We start from the raw sequence: 21,349 nt of genomic DNA, 5'->3' as shown, positions 1-21,349 counted from the left end.
CAAGATCTCCGCATTGATGTTCTCTTTTCCCGCAATATTTGTAATTAACAACGCAGCAGCTAGTGACTTCAACTGGATAGGTTAACAAAAACATTTAAATGCAACGACACTTACATCGTCATCGCATCTCGTGTGCCAATGATAAGGCTGCCTCTTTAACGCACACCTAAAATTCGAATGCAAAAACGTTGTGGATTTTTATTTTAAATTTGACGAATAGTCGAAAAATCGAAAACAAATTTTGGCAGCCCTACTACTCTCCATGAATAAAGTCGTTATTTTTGTTTTCTTCGCACACAAAAAGTATTCTCGTAGCTTCGTAACATTACGGTTGAAGCTCTGATGTCACACGGACTATTTAAATGACGTCCTTACTACGTTTCTGTGCCTTGATCGTGGTAGTATCCTTGCTGTCTGTGGAAGGTCAGAGAGCTCTCGGAATTCATCAGAAATATCTTAATTTGTGTTCTGAAGACGAATGAAGGTATGACGGTCTTATGGGTTTGGATCGTAATAAGGGTGAGTAATTCATGATATAATTTCCATTTTTGGGTGAACTATCCCTTCAAGTGTCTGAGAGGAGATGTCTTGTATATCTTTTAACGGTGGTTATTTGTGTTTGTCATATTTGTAACTGTTTGATTATATAAACTGTTGTTTTATCATGTGCGTTATAATTTAAAAATCCTACTTCACATACAGTTCACCATCAACAGTTATTTGTCAAAAAAGTAGAGGCAGAAACAGATACTGGAGAACAGTGAGCTCTTTAATACACAAAAAAGAGCGAATAAAGGATGAAGAAGAAACAATACAACACACTTCTACAAAAACACACAACAATATTCCAGCTATGATTTACCAGCTTATTAAACTCTTTAGATTGCCATGCAATTTTGTGCTGCTTGATATTTTATATATATACTTTTATAAAGTTCACTTAGTGCACCTCTTATATACTTGACTTTAATCATGCACTTCAATTCAGGTCTTTTTATAGGGTTATTTGCTCGTGTGCACTGATTTAATGAGCAGGGGTACAGCACTGATCCATGACTGCAATCTGAACAGCTCTTTAAAAATGCAAAGATTAGCTCCTCTAGATTATGACCAGTCATAACCCTCCTTCCATAAATTTCCTAGAAATTAAGTGTGTTTGCAATGAAAATTTTGACCTTGACTTCATTTTAATATAGCGCAGCGCTCTTCAGCTCATTTAGCAGCGGGTTAAACTGAGCTGCAGGTGTTCAGTGAATGAGATGCAGGCGTTTGAGCTGAAATACAGCACACTAAAGCAGTGCAGCTGTTTTGTGGATTCACCACAGAGTGTTCGTCTTGATTGTGTTTCGATGTCTGACGTCTACAACAGCAGCGAACAGACTTCATCATACCACCAACATCAGGCCTCATCAACAGGTACAGCGTACAGTCAGCAAGTGGACTCACATATGGGAGCAATTGTGCATAGCGGTGAAATATCCAAACAAAACTGTTATAGGAAAAAAGATTATAGTCTTTAATAAATACTATAATCAGATATGGGAGAATGAGAAATGTGTAAGTCAACAGCACCAGGAACAAACTGCCCAAAATTAATTTGCGCTTGAGAGCAGTCAGTGATATTGAGTGAGAAAGACCTCGCCAAGTGCCAGCAAAACAGAGAATGATTATGATGTAGGGAATTAAACACGCTATACACAGGGGTAGACTGTCAAAATAAATACGAGGGGTCAGTGTTTCTGCAAAGATCAGAGGCACAAACCAGACAATCACAGAAATAAAACAGGAGAGATTGAGTGACTGGTGAGATTTGTACCAGATAGGATGAGAAACCAGAAGATATCGTTCAATAGCAACACATGCCATAAAATACACACTCACAATCAGAGAATAGAAATATGCACTGAACAGTTCAAATGACTCTGAGTTTGCTGTTTTTATTAACATATAAATGACCTGTATGAGATCTGAAAGTATCAAATGACTTACAAAAACTGAAGCAGCAGGTCGAGATTTGATGAGAAAACACAAGGCAATCAGAGTCAAGATCATGACTGGGATCTCAATGACTGAAAGGAGCCAGACAAATACAGATTCTGCATAATGTTTCACGAATTCCTGGAAGGAAGCAATAAATAACAAACCAGTCATTAGTTTTAATATGTAAGATATGCTTCAATTTCTCAATGTAAAAAGTTCTTATTTGTAAAAACAGATGGCCTAACATGTTTCCATTCAATGGGTGACGAGTGATGTTAAAGGAAAATGAACATCGTGTCATCATTTTCCTCACTCTCATGTCGTTCCAAATTCATCTTCTGAACACAAATGAAGATATTTTTAATGAATTCTGAGAGATTTCTGTCCCTCAACTGACATTCAGTGGTTTAGTCAAATTTTCACCTTATATGGTGAACAGATTTAATTTAGGCTTTTATTCCCATATTTACACTGATCAGCAAACATGAACAGAACCTCATTGCTTCTTACGGATCTCAAACGTGCTGCATAACATGAGAATGATCCTCATTGATTCTTTCACCACACGCAAGCGTGCTTGAGCTTCTGTTTGCCATGACTGATGTGTGCATCGATTCGCGTTTATACATGAATAAAAGCCTAAATTAAATCTGTTCATCATATAAAGCAATCTTCAGAAGATGCCCAATTCATCTGGGTTCCTTTATGATTTTTTTGAAGTCAGTGGAGGGACAGAAATCTCTCAGAATTCATTAAAAATATCTTCATTTGTGTTCTGAATTTCAACAAAAGTCTTACGGATTTGGAACGATGTGAGGGTGAGTGAATGATGACAGAATTTACATTTTTAGGTGAAATATCCCTGTAGAAATGCTTAAAGTACATTATACATTAACAATCACATACATTAAAAAAGGATAAAGTTTAACTTTAAATTAAAATCCGTCTGTCCATTAAATCTTTGAAGTTTATTTAAACAATATTGTAAGAATGTTTTTCTGAATATTCAGTATCACAGCTGCTAGTGCTTTAATAAAATAGTTCAATAAACAAGCAATAAATACTGAACAACTTACATTTATGACAGAACTTGGCCAGTTGGTTTGTTGGTTTTTCCACAGAGAAGTCAAAGGAGAACTTTAGGCGTCACATTTTCCACTTCCATGTTGTTGGTCTGATGGAGAACATAGTTGAGATACAAACCGATGTGAAAAAACTCTTAGTCCATTTAGTAAGCAAGTTTAACTAACATTTCTAGTTGAAATAGTAGATCTTACTGTCATGTAAGGAGCAAGACGACTGGGGAAGCTGCAGTGAATGGTGTTTATTGAGCAACAGTTATAAGCTGAAATAAGACGAGAGGGGTGAACAGAACACAGTAACATCGATGAGAAATCAAATAAACAGACTTTTCTTGCAGGAATCCACAGAAACAGATGAAGAGAGCACGTGATGTGATTAAACACACTCGAAGATTCACTCAGTCAGTGTCATATAAATGACTTATAATGATTGTTAAACTGTAATTAAAGCTGAAAAATGGTAGTGAAAAACAAAAAAAATGTTTTGGCTCAACTACCTGAGTTACACTAAAAATGCTTTCTAGTTTATTTTCACAGTGTTTTCACTTCCTCGGTCAAATAAGAAACTTGCAAATACTACGAGAACGCACAAATGCTCTGACTTTGCTAATTCTCTTGCTGCTTTGTGAACTCAGATGTTTTCTGTGTAGCTATTCCATTCAGTGCTGATAGTAAAACTGACACTGTGCACACTTTAACTACAAACAGTCAGTGATACCAGAGGCTGAAATACAAATATAGTTAACACCATATGAACTCATACATGAGAAAACATGATTTGCAATCATAATGACAATTACAAGAGCTGAGCTGATCACCTCATTATTGAACACAACCCCTAAAATGAGAAGTGGCTCTGACAAGGACCTGAAAGAAAACCCCCAAAGTTACATTAAATAATATATATGAGACAACACATGATCTTACCCAGATCAGACTGTGGCTTGAAGATGTTCATAAGATGATGGTGTTTCTGAGCTGATGGTCGTTCTTTTATAGTCTGAATTCACTCCGGAAACAGCAGCAAATGGAGAGTAATGAGCTGAAAGAAAGAGCAAGTGAACAAAGATGCATTAAACATAATGAATGCTTAATGTACATGCAACCACAACTTTAAAATTTAAAACCATTACATTTGTGATGCAAAACCATTACATGAAATCTAAAAAATAAACAAAGGTGTTTCATTGCAGACAGTGATATTTGTGAAGCACCACATCAGTCTTTGACTAAACCAAAGCTGAAGCGGATTCAGACTCTGATTAATCATGCAGTCCTGCTCTTCAATGATGTTCTGCTGAAGTGCACCTCATTCTCACTACTGGCTCTTGAAATTGTGATAAATGTGAAGATGTACAGGAATAACTTCATCAGAAATGGACATTTCTCTTTATTAAAGACATACAAAAAAAAAGTAGTGGACTACTTGCACTGAACATCAGGGCCCATTTGTATAAAACTTCTCAGAAATGCTCATAAGAATAGCCTTCAGCTTTGACTTAGAGGTTCTGTATGTAAGTTTTTGACTCTACTAAAGCATAAAAATACCACAATATGTTTGCAAATATGTAAGACACATGCTAATTTAACATACTTGTTTATCTGAAAAACAATGCTACATTTAGGCATTCTCCTTTGAAAATGTGCGTTCCGTGTCGGAATGTCTGTCTTTGTTTTGGTCTGTGTGACTCCGCCCACTGCCGGTTTACCCAATTGTATTTTGGCACCGCAGGTTGCCAGTTGGCGGAAAACACAGCGCATTTCATTTCAGTCATGGAGCTGCCAAACAAATGGGGTCAGAGTCAGCAATCTGGCAACCTGCGTCTGCATCAAATCTGAGGAGGAGGGGCCGGGTGAAAAAAACCCTCTCCGATATTTTCAAATTGGACTGCAATCCTACATACAGCACCTTTAAGTGTCAAAAAATTCTTAGTAAAAAGTAAGACTTTTCGAAGAGTAGGAAACTTTTATAAAGAAGCTAAAAGCAGCTTTCAGTAAAGTCTACCACTGATTCTTAAGTGTTGACTGAGGTGTCACTTAAGTGTTGTGAACTAAGGACTTCAATGATGCCATGAATCAGCCAATAGTGAGCCTGCTCATGTTAAGTCACAGCAGCACAACGCCAATCATTTTTTAATGTAACTACAATAAAATCATTTCATTAAGACACTGAGATATTTTAATATTTAAGTGTATTTTAAATGCTTTGCATTGTGCAAAATTATCACAAATTACTGATGATGATCAATGATGTGAACATCAACGGCTCCAATTACTCCAGGAAAGCCCACAATCCTCATAGTGGCTTGTTTTGTTTTGTTTTTGCAGCATGGTTTGATGGTCAGTTGGAAAGTCAATGAATTGCCATATAGTAGTGGCCAAAATAAAAGTGCTAACGATTTTGTAAGCATATTGCATAATTGCTTAGAGTCCATTGTTTTATTTGTGAGACATGCCAAAATTGTGTGCTTATAATTTTTACCCATGCTGTCATACAAAGAAATTATGAACACATGCAAAAACAAGAGAGGACCAATGAAATATGAACTGATTATGTTGTAGTCAATGTGACAGTGTTGCCAATTTAGTGACTTTGTCACTAGATTTTAGTGACAACAAATTACATGAGGGCTAAACACTAAAGGTCCGTTCACACCAAGGATGATAACTATAATAAATGTGGCACAGATCGGATATGACTTATGATGTGTAAGCAGGGAAAAATCATGTGGATTCTAATATTCTACTGGCCTCATACATATGTGGAAATATAACTCATTTGAATCAGACGTGAATATGTGGACAGATATCAACGTGAGTCATATGTAACTGAAAAAGCAGTGGTGGTGAATGATGTGAACTCAGGTGGACACCAGCCGTGATCACATTACTCTTTTCCGTGATGCAGCGGAGATTTTCTGGTCCGTACGTCTACATTGCGTTGTTTGGTCAAGTGTACAGTGTAAATGCAGATCTTGGATATGGATCACAATTAAAATAAGATGTAAGCTGGTCATCAAAAACATCAGATATAGTCAACAAATAGAAATTAGGCATCAAGACCTGCAGGGCAAACGCGGCTTATACAGACAAGACGTGGCACTTTTAAGTTTATGTGTGCATATGTGTTCTGTAAGGCTTCAGGCATAAAGGTTTTTAACTCTAACCACAGAGTGTTACTCCACATCCACTGAGTATCATAACTGGTTTGGTTTCTGTCATCAGAAACCTCTTCCTCTGTTGTGTGGGTGTTTTTCCCTCAAGACATTGTCAGAAGCTTGATATTTTAACGCTTGATAGATTCAGCTGTGGTTGCATATGTCCTGATTTCTCATCAGAATAAATGTATTATGCATGTAACAAACCACCTCATATATAACATGCAGAGTTTTACTTTGTCCTACTGAACGGATCTGCACAGTATATTTTCGAGCAATTCAATTAAAATCTCAATATTATGAGTGAAACTTTACTTATCTGACCATTATAACTGTTACATTAAATGAAGAAGTGTCATATCAGTCACAAGGTTCAGTACTGGAATTAAACATGGAATTATCTTTTATTGTTTCGCTGATGATACTCAGTTTATATTTCCTCAAGGCCTTAGGAACCTCCTCTAGATGATATTAAAGCTGGATGACCAGTAATGTCCTGCTGCATGTGCTACAGCTGTGCACAGGCCTCTGTAAGCAACACCATCAGCCACAACAAGCTGGCTTTGAGTCCCAGAATGCTTTCATCTCTGTTGTCTGGCCAGTCTTGCTGGACTCAGCAGAGCTCATTCATTGTGCGGTCTTCTGCTCACTGACTGAAACACATGGAGACTCGCTCTAGTCCTTCCATCTCGGGCTTATTCCCAGCAGCTGAGCTCTTGATGCACATCAGCTCCACGTCCGTTCCTCGCATGTACTTGAGTGTTGGATCATGTTTCTGAAGACAGAGACACATTCTCTGTATGTGGATCAGAGTCGAGAGCAGTGACTTTCTGAAGATGTCTATTGAGGATTATGGTCAATGCAACAAGAATATCTTCCATGACGCTTATTGCATCACAAATTGAAAATGGTGTGCATTTCCAACCCGATCTCACTCCTGGAAAACATAACTATTTTATGAGGTGACGATTTTGTATGAATTTCAACTGAACTTTGTTGACCAAAGTGCTTCACAAAAACAAGAATAAACATCAAAACACAACTTACAATTAAAACTAACACTTATAGGAGGTTCCCAAAATAAAAATTCCCTACTTCAAAAGCCAGACTAAAAAGATGTGTCTTCAACTGAGACCTAAAAACCTCTATAGATGGAGCCTGCTGAATATAAAGGGGGAGACCATTCCACAATTTTGGACATACTACCAAAAAAAAAAAGCATGATCAACTTTAGACTTCTCTTTGGACTGAGGGACCGTCAACAAAGCTGGATTTGTTGATCTTAGCGACCTACCCGATGTGTACGACGCTCAGAGATTGCAGATATAATTTGGGGACAAATTGTGTATAGCTTTAAAAACCAATAATACAATCTTAAAATCAATCCTATGCTTGACTGGAAACCAATGGAGAGAGGACAGCACTGGAGTGATGTGATCCCTTTTTTGTGCCGGTCAAAAGCCTAGCTGCGGCATTCTGCGCAAGCTGCAAGCGAGATAGTTTGTACTTTATGTACAATATTGTAATTTGTACAATATGAATCGTATAAAAATCACCCCTAAACATAACCATCCCTGGGTCATAATCAGATTGAACAAAAGCATATATATGACATATTCATACAAATTAGCCACCAATTCACCAAAATGTAAAATAGTTGCAAACATATAATACATAGAGCAAGCCATCTCTACCCTACCCACAATATACAGTGAATACATTAACCACGAAAAAAAAAAATCACACTCCCCATCATGCAACTCACCGATAATCAACATAATCATATATAATTACGAACAACAGAAGGGGATTATTTTTTTTTATTTCAGAAGAAATAATTGTTACCCTCTAGCTAACTTACCATTTAATGCTTTAAAGGGGTCATCGGATACCCATTTTCCACAAGTTGATATGATTCTTTAGGGTCTTAATGAAAAGTCTGTAACATGGTTTGGTTAAAATTTCTCAATGGTTGTGTAAAAAACAGACTATATTTCAGTTCAAACAACTTGTAAAAGTGCATGTAGCATCCTATGACCCCTTTAATAGACAGAGGGACAAAGGAGTTCTTAAAACGGTTAAGCCTACACTGAGGAACTCTGAAGCGTCTTCCCGAAGGAAGAAATTGGTACTCAGAGTGAAGGACATGAGTGGGGTCTGAAATACATTTCTGAGCCCGCCTAATAATTGTCTCATCAAAAAGAGCCTGAAGTGTGGGATGCTGCTTAACTCCCATCATTTTCACGGCTCTCTGTGTTTACCTGGGTTTAATCTGAGCTTTCAAATGTACACCGAGATTGCCAAACCAGGCTGAGATGTGGTAAAAGAGAAGCAGAATAGAAGCTGACAGAATAAACACGAATCACATGCGATCGTTGTGACGTGGTGAATCCAGCCAATCATAAAACAGCTGTGCTAATTACACTCCTCCATCCCCAGCTCCTCCTTCGTCCAGCCAGCATTAGGCCTTCTGATTTCCCTTTGAATCAGACTGATTCTAAAATTACGTGTACATTAAATTGAACATTAACCATACCGCCAAGCCAAACTGTATGCCAACTGCCAGTCATCGTTGATGATAGTGGTCCTGACAGGGCCAGAGCACAAATCTTAAACTACAGTTTTGAGTAAAGGAGTCTTTATGACTGTAGCCTGAGAGCTGAAACAGGAAAAACATATTTTATTTCTGGATACAGCAGTGTCACAGCGAGGGCCAAATTCTGAGTGGAGGACGAGCTTCTGAAACTGGAACTGACTTCACAGGGAGGGTTAGGAAAGTAGCCCGCTCTCATTCACCTCCTTCAAAGTCTGTTTCTCTGTTCGTTCCACTGTTGTCTGTAAAGATGGAGCTGCATCTGGCCATTCTTACCCTCGCTGTTTGTCTCTCAGCTGATGCTCAGTGTAAGTTCATGCTTTGTATATTAAAATACATCCACAGATTTTTTTTTTTATGTGAAAAGCCTCTACAAGAATGTATGATTTCATGAAGCACACTAATGCTTTGAGTAAGCTTTTTATACACTGTGATACGTTTACTTCTGGTGATGTATTTTGATCACCTTGTCATTCAAACAGTTGATGACTAGTTGACTACAAGTGGTGAGTATAAGTGGTCAGTGGATGTTAAGATCAGCTGTACATTTAAAAACTACCGGTGTGTTAAACCAGTGACAAAAAATATGTTTGCTTTTTTTCCCCCTAAATCCTTTAATAGTTATACACTGCAAAAAAAAAAATGCTTTTCTTACTTAGCATTTGTGTCAAAATCAAGTACGTAAAACAAGAAAAAAAATCTGCCAATGGGGTAAGCAAAAAAATTAAATATAATAAAAAAAAAAAACTTTTTTTTTACTTGTCTAGTAAATGCTTCTTGATTTAACAATTTTTAGGTATTTGGAATAGAAACAAGACAAAGATACTAAGTAAGAAAAGCATACGATATGCCGTTCATCCTTTATTTCTCTCGGCCTCTGGATAGTTCTAATTTATCTTTTGTCTCTTGATGTTTGTTCCATTTCAGTTCTACACAACGATTTCAAAATTAATGGATGTTCTGACACAGAAAAAGAATCTGTGTGTGGATCAGATGGAGAAGAGATATGGCATGCTGACTTTATTCAACAGATGGGAGTAAATACATTACCAGATTTCGCAGATGCTTTGCGCTTTCCAGGATTTTATGAATCAAGCATCGCGGCACAAGAAGCATGCAAGCAAAACCTAGCTGTATGCATTAAAGCTTACAAGAGCCCGCCAGAGGAAATGGGTATGATGTAAATTTGCACTATTTGATGAACATTCAATTCAATCAGTTTGGAAATAGAACTTAAATGAGCTCCATATTATGCATTCGGTGTCATCGAGAGTTTGGTTAAGAGTGAGCTTTGGCTTACAAGATTAGATATGTTATTTGAATGAGATCAGATTCAGCTCAACACAGTTTTGTGTGTTCCCAGACCCCCCCGAGACGTCCATCTATCCGAAGAATGATGTTCAGCTGGGTGTTGAGAACTCCCTCGTCTGTCACGTCACGGGCTTCTTTCCTCCGCCTGTCAACATCTCGTGGACCAAGAACAATGTCGTTGTGACGGAAGGTGAGAGTCTGAGTCGGTACCGACCGAGGAACGACGGCACCTTCCACATCTTCTCCTCTGTGGATATTGTTCCTGAAGAGAGGGACATTTACAGCTGTACGGTGAACCACAGAGCCCTCCAGGGCCAAGCGCAGACCAAAATATGGGGTAAGTGCCACTCAAATCAAATGACAGTAAATCGTGCTATTCCCAGTTGTTAAATGATGTACGTATATACGTCATTCTGTGACAAAGTGCATCAGCATTACAGCACTGACAAGTGTATACAATGCTCAACAGGTGTCCCAGAGACGACTGCTGTCTCGCCCCGTCTGGGTCCGGCGGTGTTTTTTTTTTTTTTTTCAGAAGAAATAATTGTTACCCTCTAGCTAACTTACCATTTAATGCTTTAAAGGGGTCATCGGATACCCATTTTCCACAAGTTGATATGATTCTTTAGGGTCTTAATGAAAAGTCTGTAACATGGTTTGGTTAAAATTTCTCAATGGTTGTGTAAAAAACAGACTAACTGAGGAACTCTGAAGCGTCTTCCCGAAGGAAGAAATTGGTACTCAGAGTGAAGGACATGAGTGGGGTCTGAAATACATTTCTGAGCCCGCCTAATAATTGTCTCATCAAAAAGAGCCTGAAGTGTGGGATGCTGCTTAACTCCCATCATTTTCACGGCTCTCTGTGTTTACCTGGGTTTAATCTGAGCTTTCAAATGTACACCGAGATTGCCAAACCAGGCTGAGATGTGGTAAAAGAGAAGCAGAATAGAAGCTGACAGAATAAACACGAATCACATGCGATCGTTGTGACGTGGTGAATCCAGCCAATCATAAAACAGCTGTGCTAATTACACTCCTCCATCCCCAGCTCCTCCTTCGTCCAGCCAGCATTAGGCCTTCTGATTTCCCTTTGAATCAGACTGATTCTAAAATTACGTGTACATTAAATTGAACATTAACCATACCGCCAAGCCAAACTGTATGCCAACTGCCAGTCATCGTTGATGATAGTGGTCCTGACAGGGCCAGAGCACAAATCTTAAACTACAGTTTTGAGTAAAGGAGTCTTTATGACTGTAGCCTGAGAGCTGAAACAGGAAAAACATATTTTATTTCTGGATACAGCAGTGTCACAGCGAGGGCCAAATTCTGAGTGGAGGACGAGCTTCTGAAACTGGAACTGACTTCACAGGGAGGGTTAGGAAAGTAGCCCGCTCTCATTCACCTCCTTCAAAGTCTGTTTCTCTGTTCGTTCCACTGTTGTCTGTAAAGATGGAGCTGCATCTGGCCATTCTTACCCTCGCTGTTTGTCTCTCAGCTGATGCTCAGTGTAAGTTCATGCTTTGTATCTCCTCCATCCCCAGCTCCTCCTTCGTCCAGCCAGCATTAGGCCTTCTGATTTCCCTTTGAATCAGACTGATTCTAAAATTACGTGTACATTAAATTATTGAACATTAACCATACCGCCAAGCCAAACTGTATGCCAACTGCCAGTCATCGTTGATGATAGTGGTCCTGACAGGGCCAGAGCACAAATCTTAAACTACAGTTTTGAGTAAAGGAGTCTTTATGACTGTAGCCTGAGAGCTGAAACAGGAAAAACATATTTTATTTCTGGATACAGCAGTGTCACAGCGAGGGCCAAATTCTGAGTGGAGGACGAGCTTCTGAAACTGGAACTGACTTCACAGGGAGGGTTAGGAAAGTAGCCCGCTCTCATTCACCTCCTTCAAAGTCTGTTTCTCTGTTCGTTCCACTGTTGTCTGTAAAGATGGAGCTGCATCTGGCCATTCTTACCCTCGCTGTTTGTCTCTCAGCTGATGCTCAATGTAAGTTCATGCTTTGTATATTAAAATACATCCACAGATTTTTTTTTTAATGTGAAAAGCCTCTACAAGAATGTATGATTTCATGAAGCACACTAATGCTTTGAGTAAGCTTTTTATACACTGTGATACGTTTACTTCTGGTGATGTATTTTGATCACCTTGTCATTCAAACAGTTGATGACTAGTTGACTACAAGTGGTGAGTATAAGTGGTCAGTGGATGTTAAGATCAGCTGTACATTTAAAAACTACCGGTGTGTTAAACCAGTGACAAAAAATATGTTTGCTTTTTTTCCCCCTAAATCCTTTAATAGTTATACACTGCAAAAAAAAAAATGCTTTTCTTACTTAGCATTTGTGTCAAAATCAAGTACGTAAAACAAGAAAAAAAATCTGCCAATGGGGTAAGCAAAAAAATTAAATATAATAAAAAAAAAAAACTTTTTTTTTACTTGTCTAGTAAATGCTTCTTGATTTAACAATTTTTAGGTATTTGGAATAGAAACAAGACAAAGATACTAAGTAAGAAAAGCATACGATATGCCGTTCATCCTTTATTTCTCTCGGCCTCTGGATAGTTCTAATTTATCTTTTGTCTCTTGATGTTTGTTCCATTTCAGTTCTACACAACGATTTCAAAATTAATGGATGTTCTGACACAGAAAAAGAATCTGTGTGTGGATCAGATGGAGAAGAGATATGGCATGCTGACTTTATTCAACAGATGGGAGTAAATACATTACCAGATTTTGCAGATGCTTTGCGCTTTCCAGGATTTTATGAATCAAGCATCGCGGCACAAGAAGCATGCAAGCAAAACCTAGCTGTATGCATTAAAGCTTACAAGAGCCCGCCAGAGGAAATGGGTATGATGTAAATTTGCACTATTTGATGAACATTCAATTCAATCAGTTTGGAAATAGAACTTAAATGAGCTCCATATTATGCATTCGGTGTCATCGAGAGTTTGGTTAAGAGTGAGCTTTGGCTTACAAGATTAGATATGTTATTTGAATGAGATCAGATTCAGCTCAACACAGTTTTGTGTGTTCCCAGACCCCCCCGAGACGTCCATCTATCCGAAGAATGATGTTCAGCTGGGTGTTGAGAACTCCCTCGTCTGTCACGTCACGGGCTTCTTTCCTCCGCCTGTCAACATCTCGTGGACCAAGAACAATGTCGTTGTGACGGAAGGTGAGAGTCTGAGTCGGTACCGACCGAGGAACGACGGCACCTTCCACATCTTCTCCTCTGTGGATATTGTTCCTGAAGAGAGGGACATTTACAGCTGTACGGTGAACCACAGAGCCCTCCAGGGCCAAGCGCAGACCAAAATATGGGGTAAGTGCCACTCAAATCAAATGACAGTAAATCGTGCTATTCCCAGTTGTTAAATGATGTACGTATATACGTCATTCTGTGACAAAGTGCATCAGCATTACAGCACTGACAAGTGTATACAATGCTCAACAGGTGTCCCAGAGACGACTGCTGTCTCGCCCCGTCTGGGTCCGGCGGTGTTTTGTGGAGCAGGGTTCACTCTGGCGCTGCTGGGAGCAGCTACGGGAATCTTCTTCTTTATTAAAGCAGCTGCAACTCGCAACACAGACACGGCAGAAAAAGAAAAACATTTCATGCAGTGGACCTACCAATAAAGACTTTTTCTGAATGCAATTAAACGGTGTTTTGTGTCATTTCAGTGATGCTGGTGTTGAAGATCGATAGACGCATAAATGCAAAGATCTGGTTGAACCTTGAAAGTTGATTAAATCATGAAATCTTTTCTTGCTCTATTTGCTCAGATTACTTGACGAACTGCAAATGTAACATAATCAATGCTGATTTTGAGTGACTTAAATCAAATAAGACACTTTTGCTACTTTCGTACTACATGTAGTTGCTTTTGTCATGGACTGAAATGTTTCTTTAGGCGCACTATGTACGTTTTTTTTGCCCTAGTGGTTAATAAAGGAAAATGCATGAGTCTTCTCAAGTTTGTTATTAAAAATGTAGACGCGTGGCAAGTGCGCTCATAATAGAGCGCACTCGTTTTTTCAAGGCGCACCAATAGCTGTTTCCATCCACTTATTTTTATGCGCATTTTGGAATATCGCATAAAAAAACCGCTGGATGGAAACGCCAAGATGCGCATAAATTCTAAAAATGTGCATAAAAAACTAACGCGCACAATTTTATCCGATAAGAAAACTACGATGGAAACACATTTACCGAATAAATTCCACCATGCGCATTGAAAAAGTCATGTGACTTTGCGCTATGAGACGGGATAACGTGACTAGCAGCGGACGGATCTCGTTCACAGCAGCTATATGTTGTTCTGGTCGTTCTGAAACGCCTGAGCAAAGTATTTCTGTATAATTACTGTCTCACACGACTGCTTTTAGAGGCGGATGCTGCTGTTTGGGAACGCAATGACCGCATTTATTGTGTTACGTCTGCTCGCTCTGAGGCGCGAGTAATTTATTACATATAAAACAATTATTAAATTCAGTGGCTTCTCCTAGTTTTCTTAGAGATATATAGTGCCAGTTTATCAGGAAGTGACGGTTTTGTTCTCTTTGACTCGTTGGATGGAAACGGCGCTTTATTCGCAAATGTTTTATGCGATATTCCAGTTTTGCGTTAAGTTACATTCGAATCTTTGGATGGAAACATAGCTAATGCCGCGGTGAGATGAAAACATCTCAACTTTCCAGAACGCTGCAAGCGCATGGTCATGTGACGAGAACCAACCAATCAGCTTCACCTTTTCCGTAGAAACATTAAAGCTCAGCCCAGATGGAGGAATATCTGATCACAATTTTTTTAATTAATCTAGCTACTGCAATAGATTTTCGTTGCTGGAAATGCTTTTATCCACAGCTCATGGTTGCTTAGTAATGAAGCACTCATTATATAAATTTTTTATATATGTTTTTTGTTATATTTTTGTACAAAATATTTTTACATTGTGCATCTTTAAAACTCTACCATTAATAATTCAGGTATGTTCATATATATATATATACACTATATATTAGTGCTGTCAAACGATTAATCGCGATTAATCGCATCCAAAATAAAAGTTTATGTAATATATGTGTGTGTACTGTGTATATTTATTATGTATATATAAATACACACACATTCAGTATATATTATGAAAATATTTACATGTATGAATACATATATTTATATATATAATATAAATTATATTAATATAAATATATATTTAATATATAAACATTACCTATTTTTCTTAAACATATACATGCATGTGTTTGTATTTATAATTGTTCTTTTGAAATAGACATATGGAGAAGAAATTAATAAAAAGGTCCTGATACAGAAACACGATGGCCAACAAAACAGAGAAACTAAGGGCTTATAAACAGTGTGAGGTAAACACCTGGAACAGAAACTGGGATGTGATCCATCAGAAACTATAGGAACTAATGAGCAAAAGGGGATCAGGGCAAACAAAACCAAGACACAATGAAACCACACAGAGTCAACATCAGTTCCAGTTCTGTTCCCATCAAACTAAAAATGGGACTAACTTTCATAATGCCTGTTGAAACATCAGGATTCTTTCAAATAAATACGATTCTGGCCATATAGCGATTTACCATACAGTTTTCATCAAATTGTCTTGTTATTGATGTAAATATAAAATAAAGCAAAATAAGTTTGGTCTGCTTGTGGTAAGTTTGTCAGTTATTTCTGATAAATAATCAGGATGATTAGACATTACAGTCCTTTCTGATCGTCACAGTTGGTTTTGGGTCTTGTTTCATGTTTGTACGATCATGTCTTTTATGTTGTAACTGTTACACTTGTTTGTTTCCATAGTTACCCTGGGTTTTCATGGACACTAATTAACGCCCCCCAGGTCTAGTCTTTGTTATGGTTTTGCATGTGTTCAGGTTTTTGTTTAATAAAGCTGCACATGGGTTCTTCAAGCTCGCCTCAGTGGATGTGTATTACATTGACTGGACAAGTAAGGGTTAGGGTTAACTGTAAGCATGTTACATTGCTGCATGTACGATAAATAATTGAGAACGCTGTTAATAGTTTGTGTTCTCTAGGAATGTAATTTTAAGGGTCATTGTGTTTAATGTGTCACTGGAATGTAGCCTGTATTTTGAGCTGTGATTTTAAAAGTAAGCAGGATATTGTGTAGCAACACTTGACACATGTGTGAAGGAGCGGCTGATTGGACGGCCGTTTTAGACTCTGACCTCACTAGCATGAACAGTGGATCTGCTGCTCTCAGTTGTGAATGAGAGAGAGTGAGAGAGAGGGAAAATGACACTGTTAAAGCTCTTGAATTTTCAACATATTCTAACGCTGTCTGTATTCCTCACTAGCATGAACAGTGGATCTGCTGCTCTCAGTTGTGAATGAGAGAGAGTGAGAGAGAGAGGGAAAATGACACTGTTAAAGCTCTTGAATTTTCAACACATTCTAACGCTGTCTGTATGCACTGGAGCAGGTGAGAGAAATTTTCTTAAACACTGTTAGTTATGATGGTTCTCTGGTAGTGGACCATCTAACATAGTAAAGTAGGTACTGTCTATATAGATACTTTAACAATATGAATATGTGACCCTGGACGACAAAACCAGTCATAAGGGTCCATTTTTCGAAATTGAGATGCATGCATCATCTGAAAGCTGAATAAATAAGCTTTCCATTGATGTATGGTTTATTAGGATCGGACAATATTTGGCAAAATCTGGAATCTGAGGGTGCAAAAAAATCTAAATATTGAGAAAATCACCTTTAAAGTTGTCCAAATGAAGTTCTTAGCAATGCATATTACTAATCAAAAATTAAGTTTTGATATATTTACGGTAGGAAATTTACAAAATATCTTCATGGAACATCTTTAAAGTTGTCCAAATGAAGTTTTTAGCAATGCATATTACTAATCAAACATTAAGTTTTGATATATTTACGGTAGGACATTTACAAAATATCTTCATGGAACATGATCTTTACTTAATATCCTAATGATTTTTGGCTTAAAAGAAAAATTTATAATTTTGACCCATACAATGTATTTTTGGCTATTGCTACAAATATACCCCAGCGACTTAACACTGCTTTTGTGCTGCAGGCTCACATATGAGGTGATGTAATAGATGTGCTCTGTGCTTCTGTTTTTTATTGTTGAAATAAGCTCACACAGATGTTATTTTTCAGCGAATGGATATTATTTCCACACATGGACGCAGTGCATCTACAGCTCTCCTGATCTCAGTGACATGGAGTTCATTGAAGGCCTTTACTTCAATAAATATCCAGTCATTAAGTTCAACAGCACGGTGGGGATGTTTGAGGGGTTTTCGGATCTCGGAATAAAAACCGCAGAAATGTGGAACAACGATACGGCATTCTTACAGCAAACCAGGGCTAAGGTTGACACGTACTGCAAGCCTAATGCTGAAGCTTATGAAGCAGCTATCCATAGGAAAAAAGGTCAAAACTCTTCTTTGATAATGCACATTTATATAGTCTGTGATTACAATACATAGAGTAGGAAGTGATTTGGGATGTGGCTGTTTCAGAGCGGCCGACAGTGAAGCTCAGTTCAGTGATGCCTGGAGACGGCACACATCCAGCTCTGGTGAAGTGCAGCGCGTATGACTTCTACCCTCAACCAATCAAAGTGTACTGGCTGAAGGACGGGGTGCCGGTGACTTCTGACGTGACCTCCACTGAGGAGCTGCCCAACGGAGACTGGTACTACCAGATTCACACCGTGCTAGAATACACTCCCAAATCTGCAGAGAAGGTCTCCTGCGTGGTGGAGCACGCCAGCTTCACCAGACCCATGATCTACGACTGGAGTAAGACACAACGCCTGCCTTTACACTAATATAGCATCAGTTACACAACAAGAGGAGATACGTAAACTGTCCAGTTGTCACACTTCAACCTTCTATATTTTACAGTTACACCGTGGTCTGAATACTTGATTCTGATTGGCTGAAGTAGCAACGTCCTGCTTTACGTTGTACCGTGCATATTGAGAAAATGTCCCGCATTTTCATCAGTCTGTTGGTTTTTAATTGTCATTTTAAGAAAACGTGCATGGGTTCTTTTGCCTTTTTAAGAAAGCTTTTTATTTATTCTTTTTGCAGCGTAGTTTCACCTATATTTAACAGCGCTTCGTTAGAAGTTGCACAGCGCAGCCGTCTGCGTGCATGATCTAGCCAGAGCGGGAAAACACCGAAAAAAACCCAAATGCACAGACACACGTAATGAATGAGAATTAATTCGCATTTAATCATTTTGTCTTTTTAACGGAATTTATGTGTTTATATGGAAATGTGCTTTTTAAGGATTAGATTTTATTAGTTTCTCTTTATATTTAGATTGAAAAGGTCTGTGCTGTTAAAATTAGTTTTGTACCATAGAAACGGACAAACTGAGTGACGTACATTCACGACGTCTGTTCACAGCGCCGTCATTAACTTTTCATAAAGTCGATTAGCGATTTAAAGCATGTTAACATCAATGCAAAAAGACATGTAATATAAGATCATCGTTAATTTACATTAATAGTATACATATACAATATGTATAGTACATATACATGTATGTATAGTATAGTATAGTGTACAATAATAGTAATGTTATCTCTCCCTCGTGTCCCGCATTGTCTCGCAAAATCACGTCTGCTGTCCTGCAACAGAGCAATAGCCAGGTGGTCAAACTAGCTGGAAGGTGTGCAATAAAACTGTTTAAGTCTGTTTAACCACCGTTTTATATTAATATGCGGTTTATCGAAGCACGTACACACACACAGAGAGAGATCAGAGATCACGCCGCACACACAGAAACATTAAGGAGCACAGAAACTTTTCATCGCTGCCCTGTGACTTGAATTCATTTATTCAAATGATGTAATTTTATGCACTACTTTCTCTCAAGTTCTGATTTAAAGCAGGCAGAACGCTACATCTAATGAGCTGAAACTGACAAAAATATCCACTTTTACCCTTCCAGTCAAATATTGCACTGTAAACATCAGTAACAGCTTTAAGCTGTCGGTGCTGGTAGATGGACCATGGTATAAGCGGGATAATCCACGGCTAGTGGTGCATTGTGTTAATAGAGCGATGTCTGTCCTTCACAGCCCCACCGACCCCTGAGTTTGAGTGGGATATTCAACTATTATTCACTATTGAATCTGCTGCACTGCTGCTGGGAATCATCATAGCCGCTGCTGGATACATTTACTTCAAGATAAAAACATCAGGACTGTAGAGGTGAGAGCAAGCCACTGATATAAATCTAGTTCAGTTATAGAACTATAAATATCATAGCACTTTTCATTTAATCACTCTTTTTATTCTGATAGAGAAGTTCCCAGTACCACGTCAAGTGATGGTAAGTTTTACATTTTACTCAATTATTCGGATAACACCTTAGCATTTCTGTGCGATCAAACATTATCTCTACTGATCTCATATAATGAAATGCTGAACCATCAGCCTCGGTAACATGAATATTAATCACTCAAATGGCAGGTCCTCATACTGACTGGAAGGAGCCTCATCATGGAGAAGCACAAACACGACCATCACACACTGTCCAACTCTTCAACTGATGCTTCAAAATAAAAAAGAAGATTATAGCATTGTATCTGAGACATGTCTCTGGCTAATATTTCAGCATCTTCAGGCAATATTGGCAGTAAATAATGTGAATGTTTGAGGAACTCGGATCATGTCGTCTTACAGTTTCTGCTCTTGCTCTTTCCACTGTCAGATCCCTCCATCGACCATCTCTTCTACATCTTACACTCTTTCTCTTCTTCCCGCACCATGCATCCTCCTCTCATTTCACACCTTCTTCCTGCTCCACCACCTCTTCTCTTTCTTCTTCTTTCTCCACTTTCTGCTCAAGTTTGTTTGCTCTGGGAATTCACATCAGCAGTTACACACAGTGCAGAAAATGGAATTTATTAAACTGTTCACACAGCTATAAAAATACAATATAATTTTTGTAGCTGTGTGAACAGTTTAGTTACGTCTGCAAACTTCAGGAACTTGACAGAGGGGTCTTTAGATGTGCAATCATTGGTGTACAGGGAGAAGAGCAGTGGTGAGAGAACACAACCCTGGGGGGCGCCAGTGCTGGTTATACGGGTGCTGGATGTGTATTTTCCCAGCTTTACTAGCTGCTGCCTGTCTGTCAGGAAGCTGTTGATCCACTGACAGACGGAGGTGGGCACGGAGAGCTGAGTTAGTTTGGGCAGGAGGAGGTTTGGGATGATAGTGTTAAAAGCCGAGCTGAAGTCCACAAACAGGATCCTCACATAAGTCCCTGGTTTGTCTAGATGTTGCAGAACATAATGCAGTCCCATGTTGACTGCACCATCCACAGTTTGTCATTGTTGTAAGTTAAATGAGTCCTGGTAGGAATGCACATATCTTCACAGAAACTGATATAGGATGTTACAGTCTCTGTGAGCTCGAAGCAGTCTTGTAAATCCCGCTCTGCTTCATTATACCATCTTTTTACAGTCCTTAATACAGGTTTAGCTGATTTCAGTTTCTGCCTGTAGGTCGGTATAAGATGAACCAAACAGTGATCAGAGAGTCCTAAAGCTGCCCGTGGAATGGAGTGATATGCATCCTTTATTGTGGTGTAAGAATGGTCCAGTATATTACTGTCTCTAGTGGGACATGTAACCTGCATTAACTACAAGTAGGTGTCATTAATTTTTTTGGATGCAAGTACATAGTAGTTAGTGTGTCCATTTTGTGTTGCAAAACATTTGTGCTACTATTGTGGTGGAATACAGATAAGTTTAAGTAGGGTTTAGTGGCATGGGTAGGTCTAAAGAGAACCTATTATCCATAATTCCCTTTTACATGGTGTTTGGACATAAATGTGTATCAGCAGTGTGTGTATGCAACCACCCTTTAATGATAAAAATCTTTTTTAACCCTCATTAATCCTCATCAGTCTCATAGAACAAGCCGTTTTGATTTTTTTGAGGCGAAACCGCATACTTCCAACTAAATAGTATGCGAACAAATAAGTATGTCCGAATCCTTAGTATTCATAAAAGAGTAGGCAATAATTACCTGGTGATCAGGGGCGTTTCCTCCGAGTAGGCAAGGGAGGCAGTGCCTCCTCAACAAAAACTGGATGAGAAAATTGTCGATATTGTAAAAATAAAACAATGCAAATATTA

General features: G+C 38.5%; 3 protein-coding genes across 4 annotated transcripts; all 3 read left to right on the top strand.

Moving 5' to 3' along the window:
- Nucleotides 1-9,044: 9,044 nt before the first annotated feature.
- Nucleotides 9,045-10,836, top strand: LOC107758408 (HLA class II histocompatibility antigen, DP alpha 1 chain-like). The gene is made up of 5 exons (XM_016576131.1): nucleotides 9,045-9,121; nucleotides 9,741-9,986; nucleotides 10,177-10,461; nucleotides 10,594-10,639; nucleotides 10,818-10,836. Exons 1-5 carry the CDS (start codon nucleotides 9,064-9,066, stop codon nucleotides 10,834-10,836), a joined length of 654 nt encoding a protein of 217 aa, XP_016431617.1. The 5' UTR covers nucleotides 9,045-9,063.
- Nucleotides 10,837-12,049: 1,213 nt separating this feature from the next.
- On the top strand, nucleotides 12,050-14,108 carry LOC107758411 (RLA class II histocompatibility antigen, DP alpha-1 chain-like). The gene is made up of 4 exons (XM_016576134.1): nucleotides 12,050-12,133; nucleotides 12,753-12,998; nucleotides 13,189-13,473; nucleotides 13,606-14,108. The coding sequence occupies exons 1-4, from the start codon at nucleotides 12,076-12,078 to the stop codon at nucleotides 13,785-13,787; spliced, it is 771 nt and encodes a 256-aa protein (XP_016431620.1). The 5' UTR covers nucleotides 12,050-12,075; the 3' UTR covers nucleotides 13,788-14,108.
- Nucleotides 14,109-16,536: 2,428 nt separating this feature from the next.
- On the top strand, nucleotides 16,537-20,007 carry LOC107758410 (H-2 class II histocompatibility antigen, E-S beta chain-like). 2 transcript variants are annotated; one of them, XM_016576133.1, is made up of 6 exons: nucleotides 16,537-16,627; nucleotides 17,341-17,616; nucleotides 17,706-17,987; nucleotides 19,280-19,412; nucleotides 19,510-19,533; nucleotides 19,674-20,007. In XM_016576133.1, exons 1-4 carry the CDS (start codon nucleotides 16,564-16,566, stop codon nucleotides 19,408-19,410), a joined length of 753 nt encoding a protein of 250 aa, XP_016431619.1. In that variant the 5' UTR covers nucleotides 16,537-16,563; the 3' UTR covers nucleotides 19,411-19,412; nucleotides 19,510-19,533; nucleotides 19,674-20,007. The 2 variants fall into 2 exon arrangements, with proteins under 2 accessions (XP_016431619.1, XP_016431618.1); XM_016576132.1 differs by having other exon boundaries at nucleotides 19,505-19,533.
- Nucleotides 20,008-21,349: the final 1,342 nt, after the last annotated feature.

Source organism: Sinocyclocheilus rhinocerous, unplaced genomic scaffold (assembly GCF_001515625.1).
Source record: "Sinocyclocheilus rhinocerous isolate Xijiao unplaced genomic scaffold, SAMN03320098_v1.1 scaffold624, whole genome shotgun sequence".
Classification (NCBI taxonomy): domain Eukaryota; kingdom Metazoa; phylum Chordata; class Actinopteri; order Cypriniformes; family Cyprinidae; genus Sinocyclocheilus; species Sinocyclocheilus rhinocerous.
This window is presented reverse-complemented; position numbering and strand designations above follow the sequence as displayed.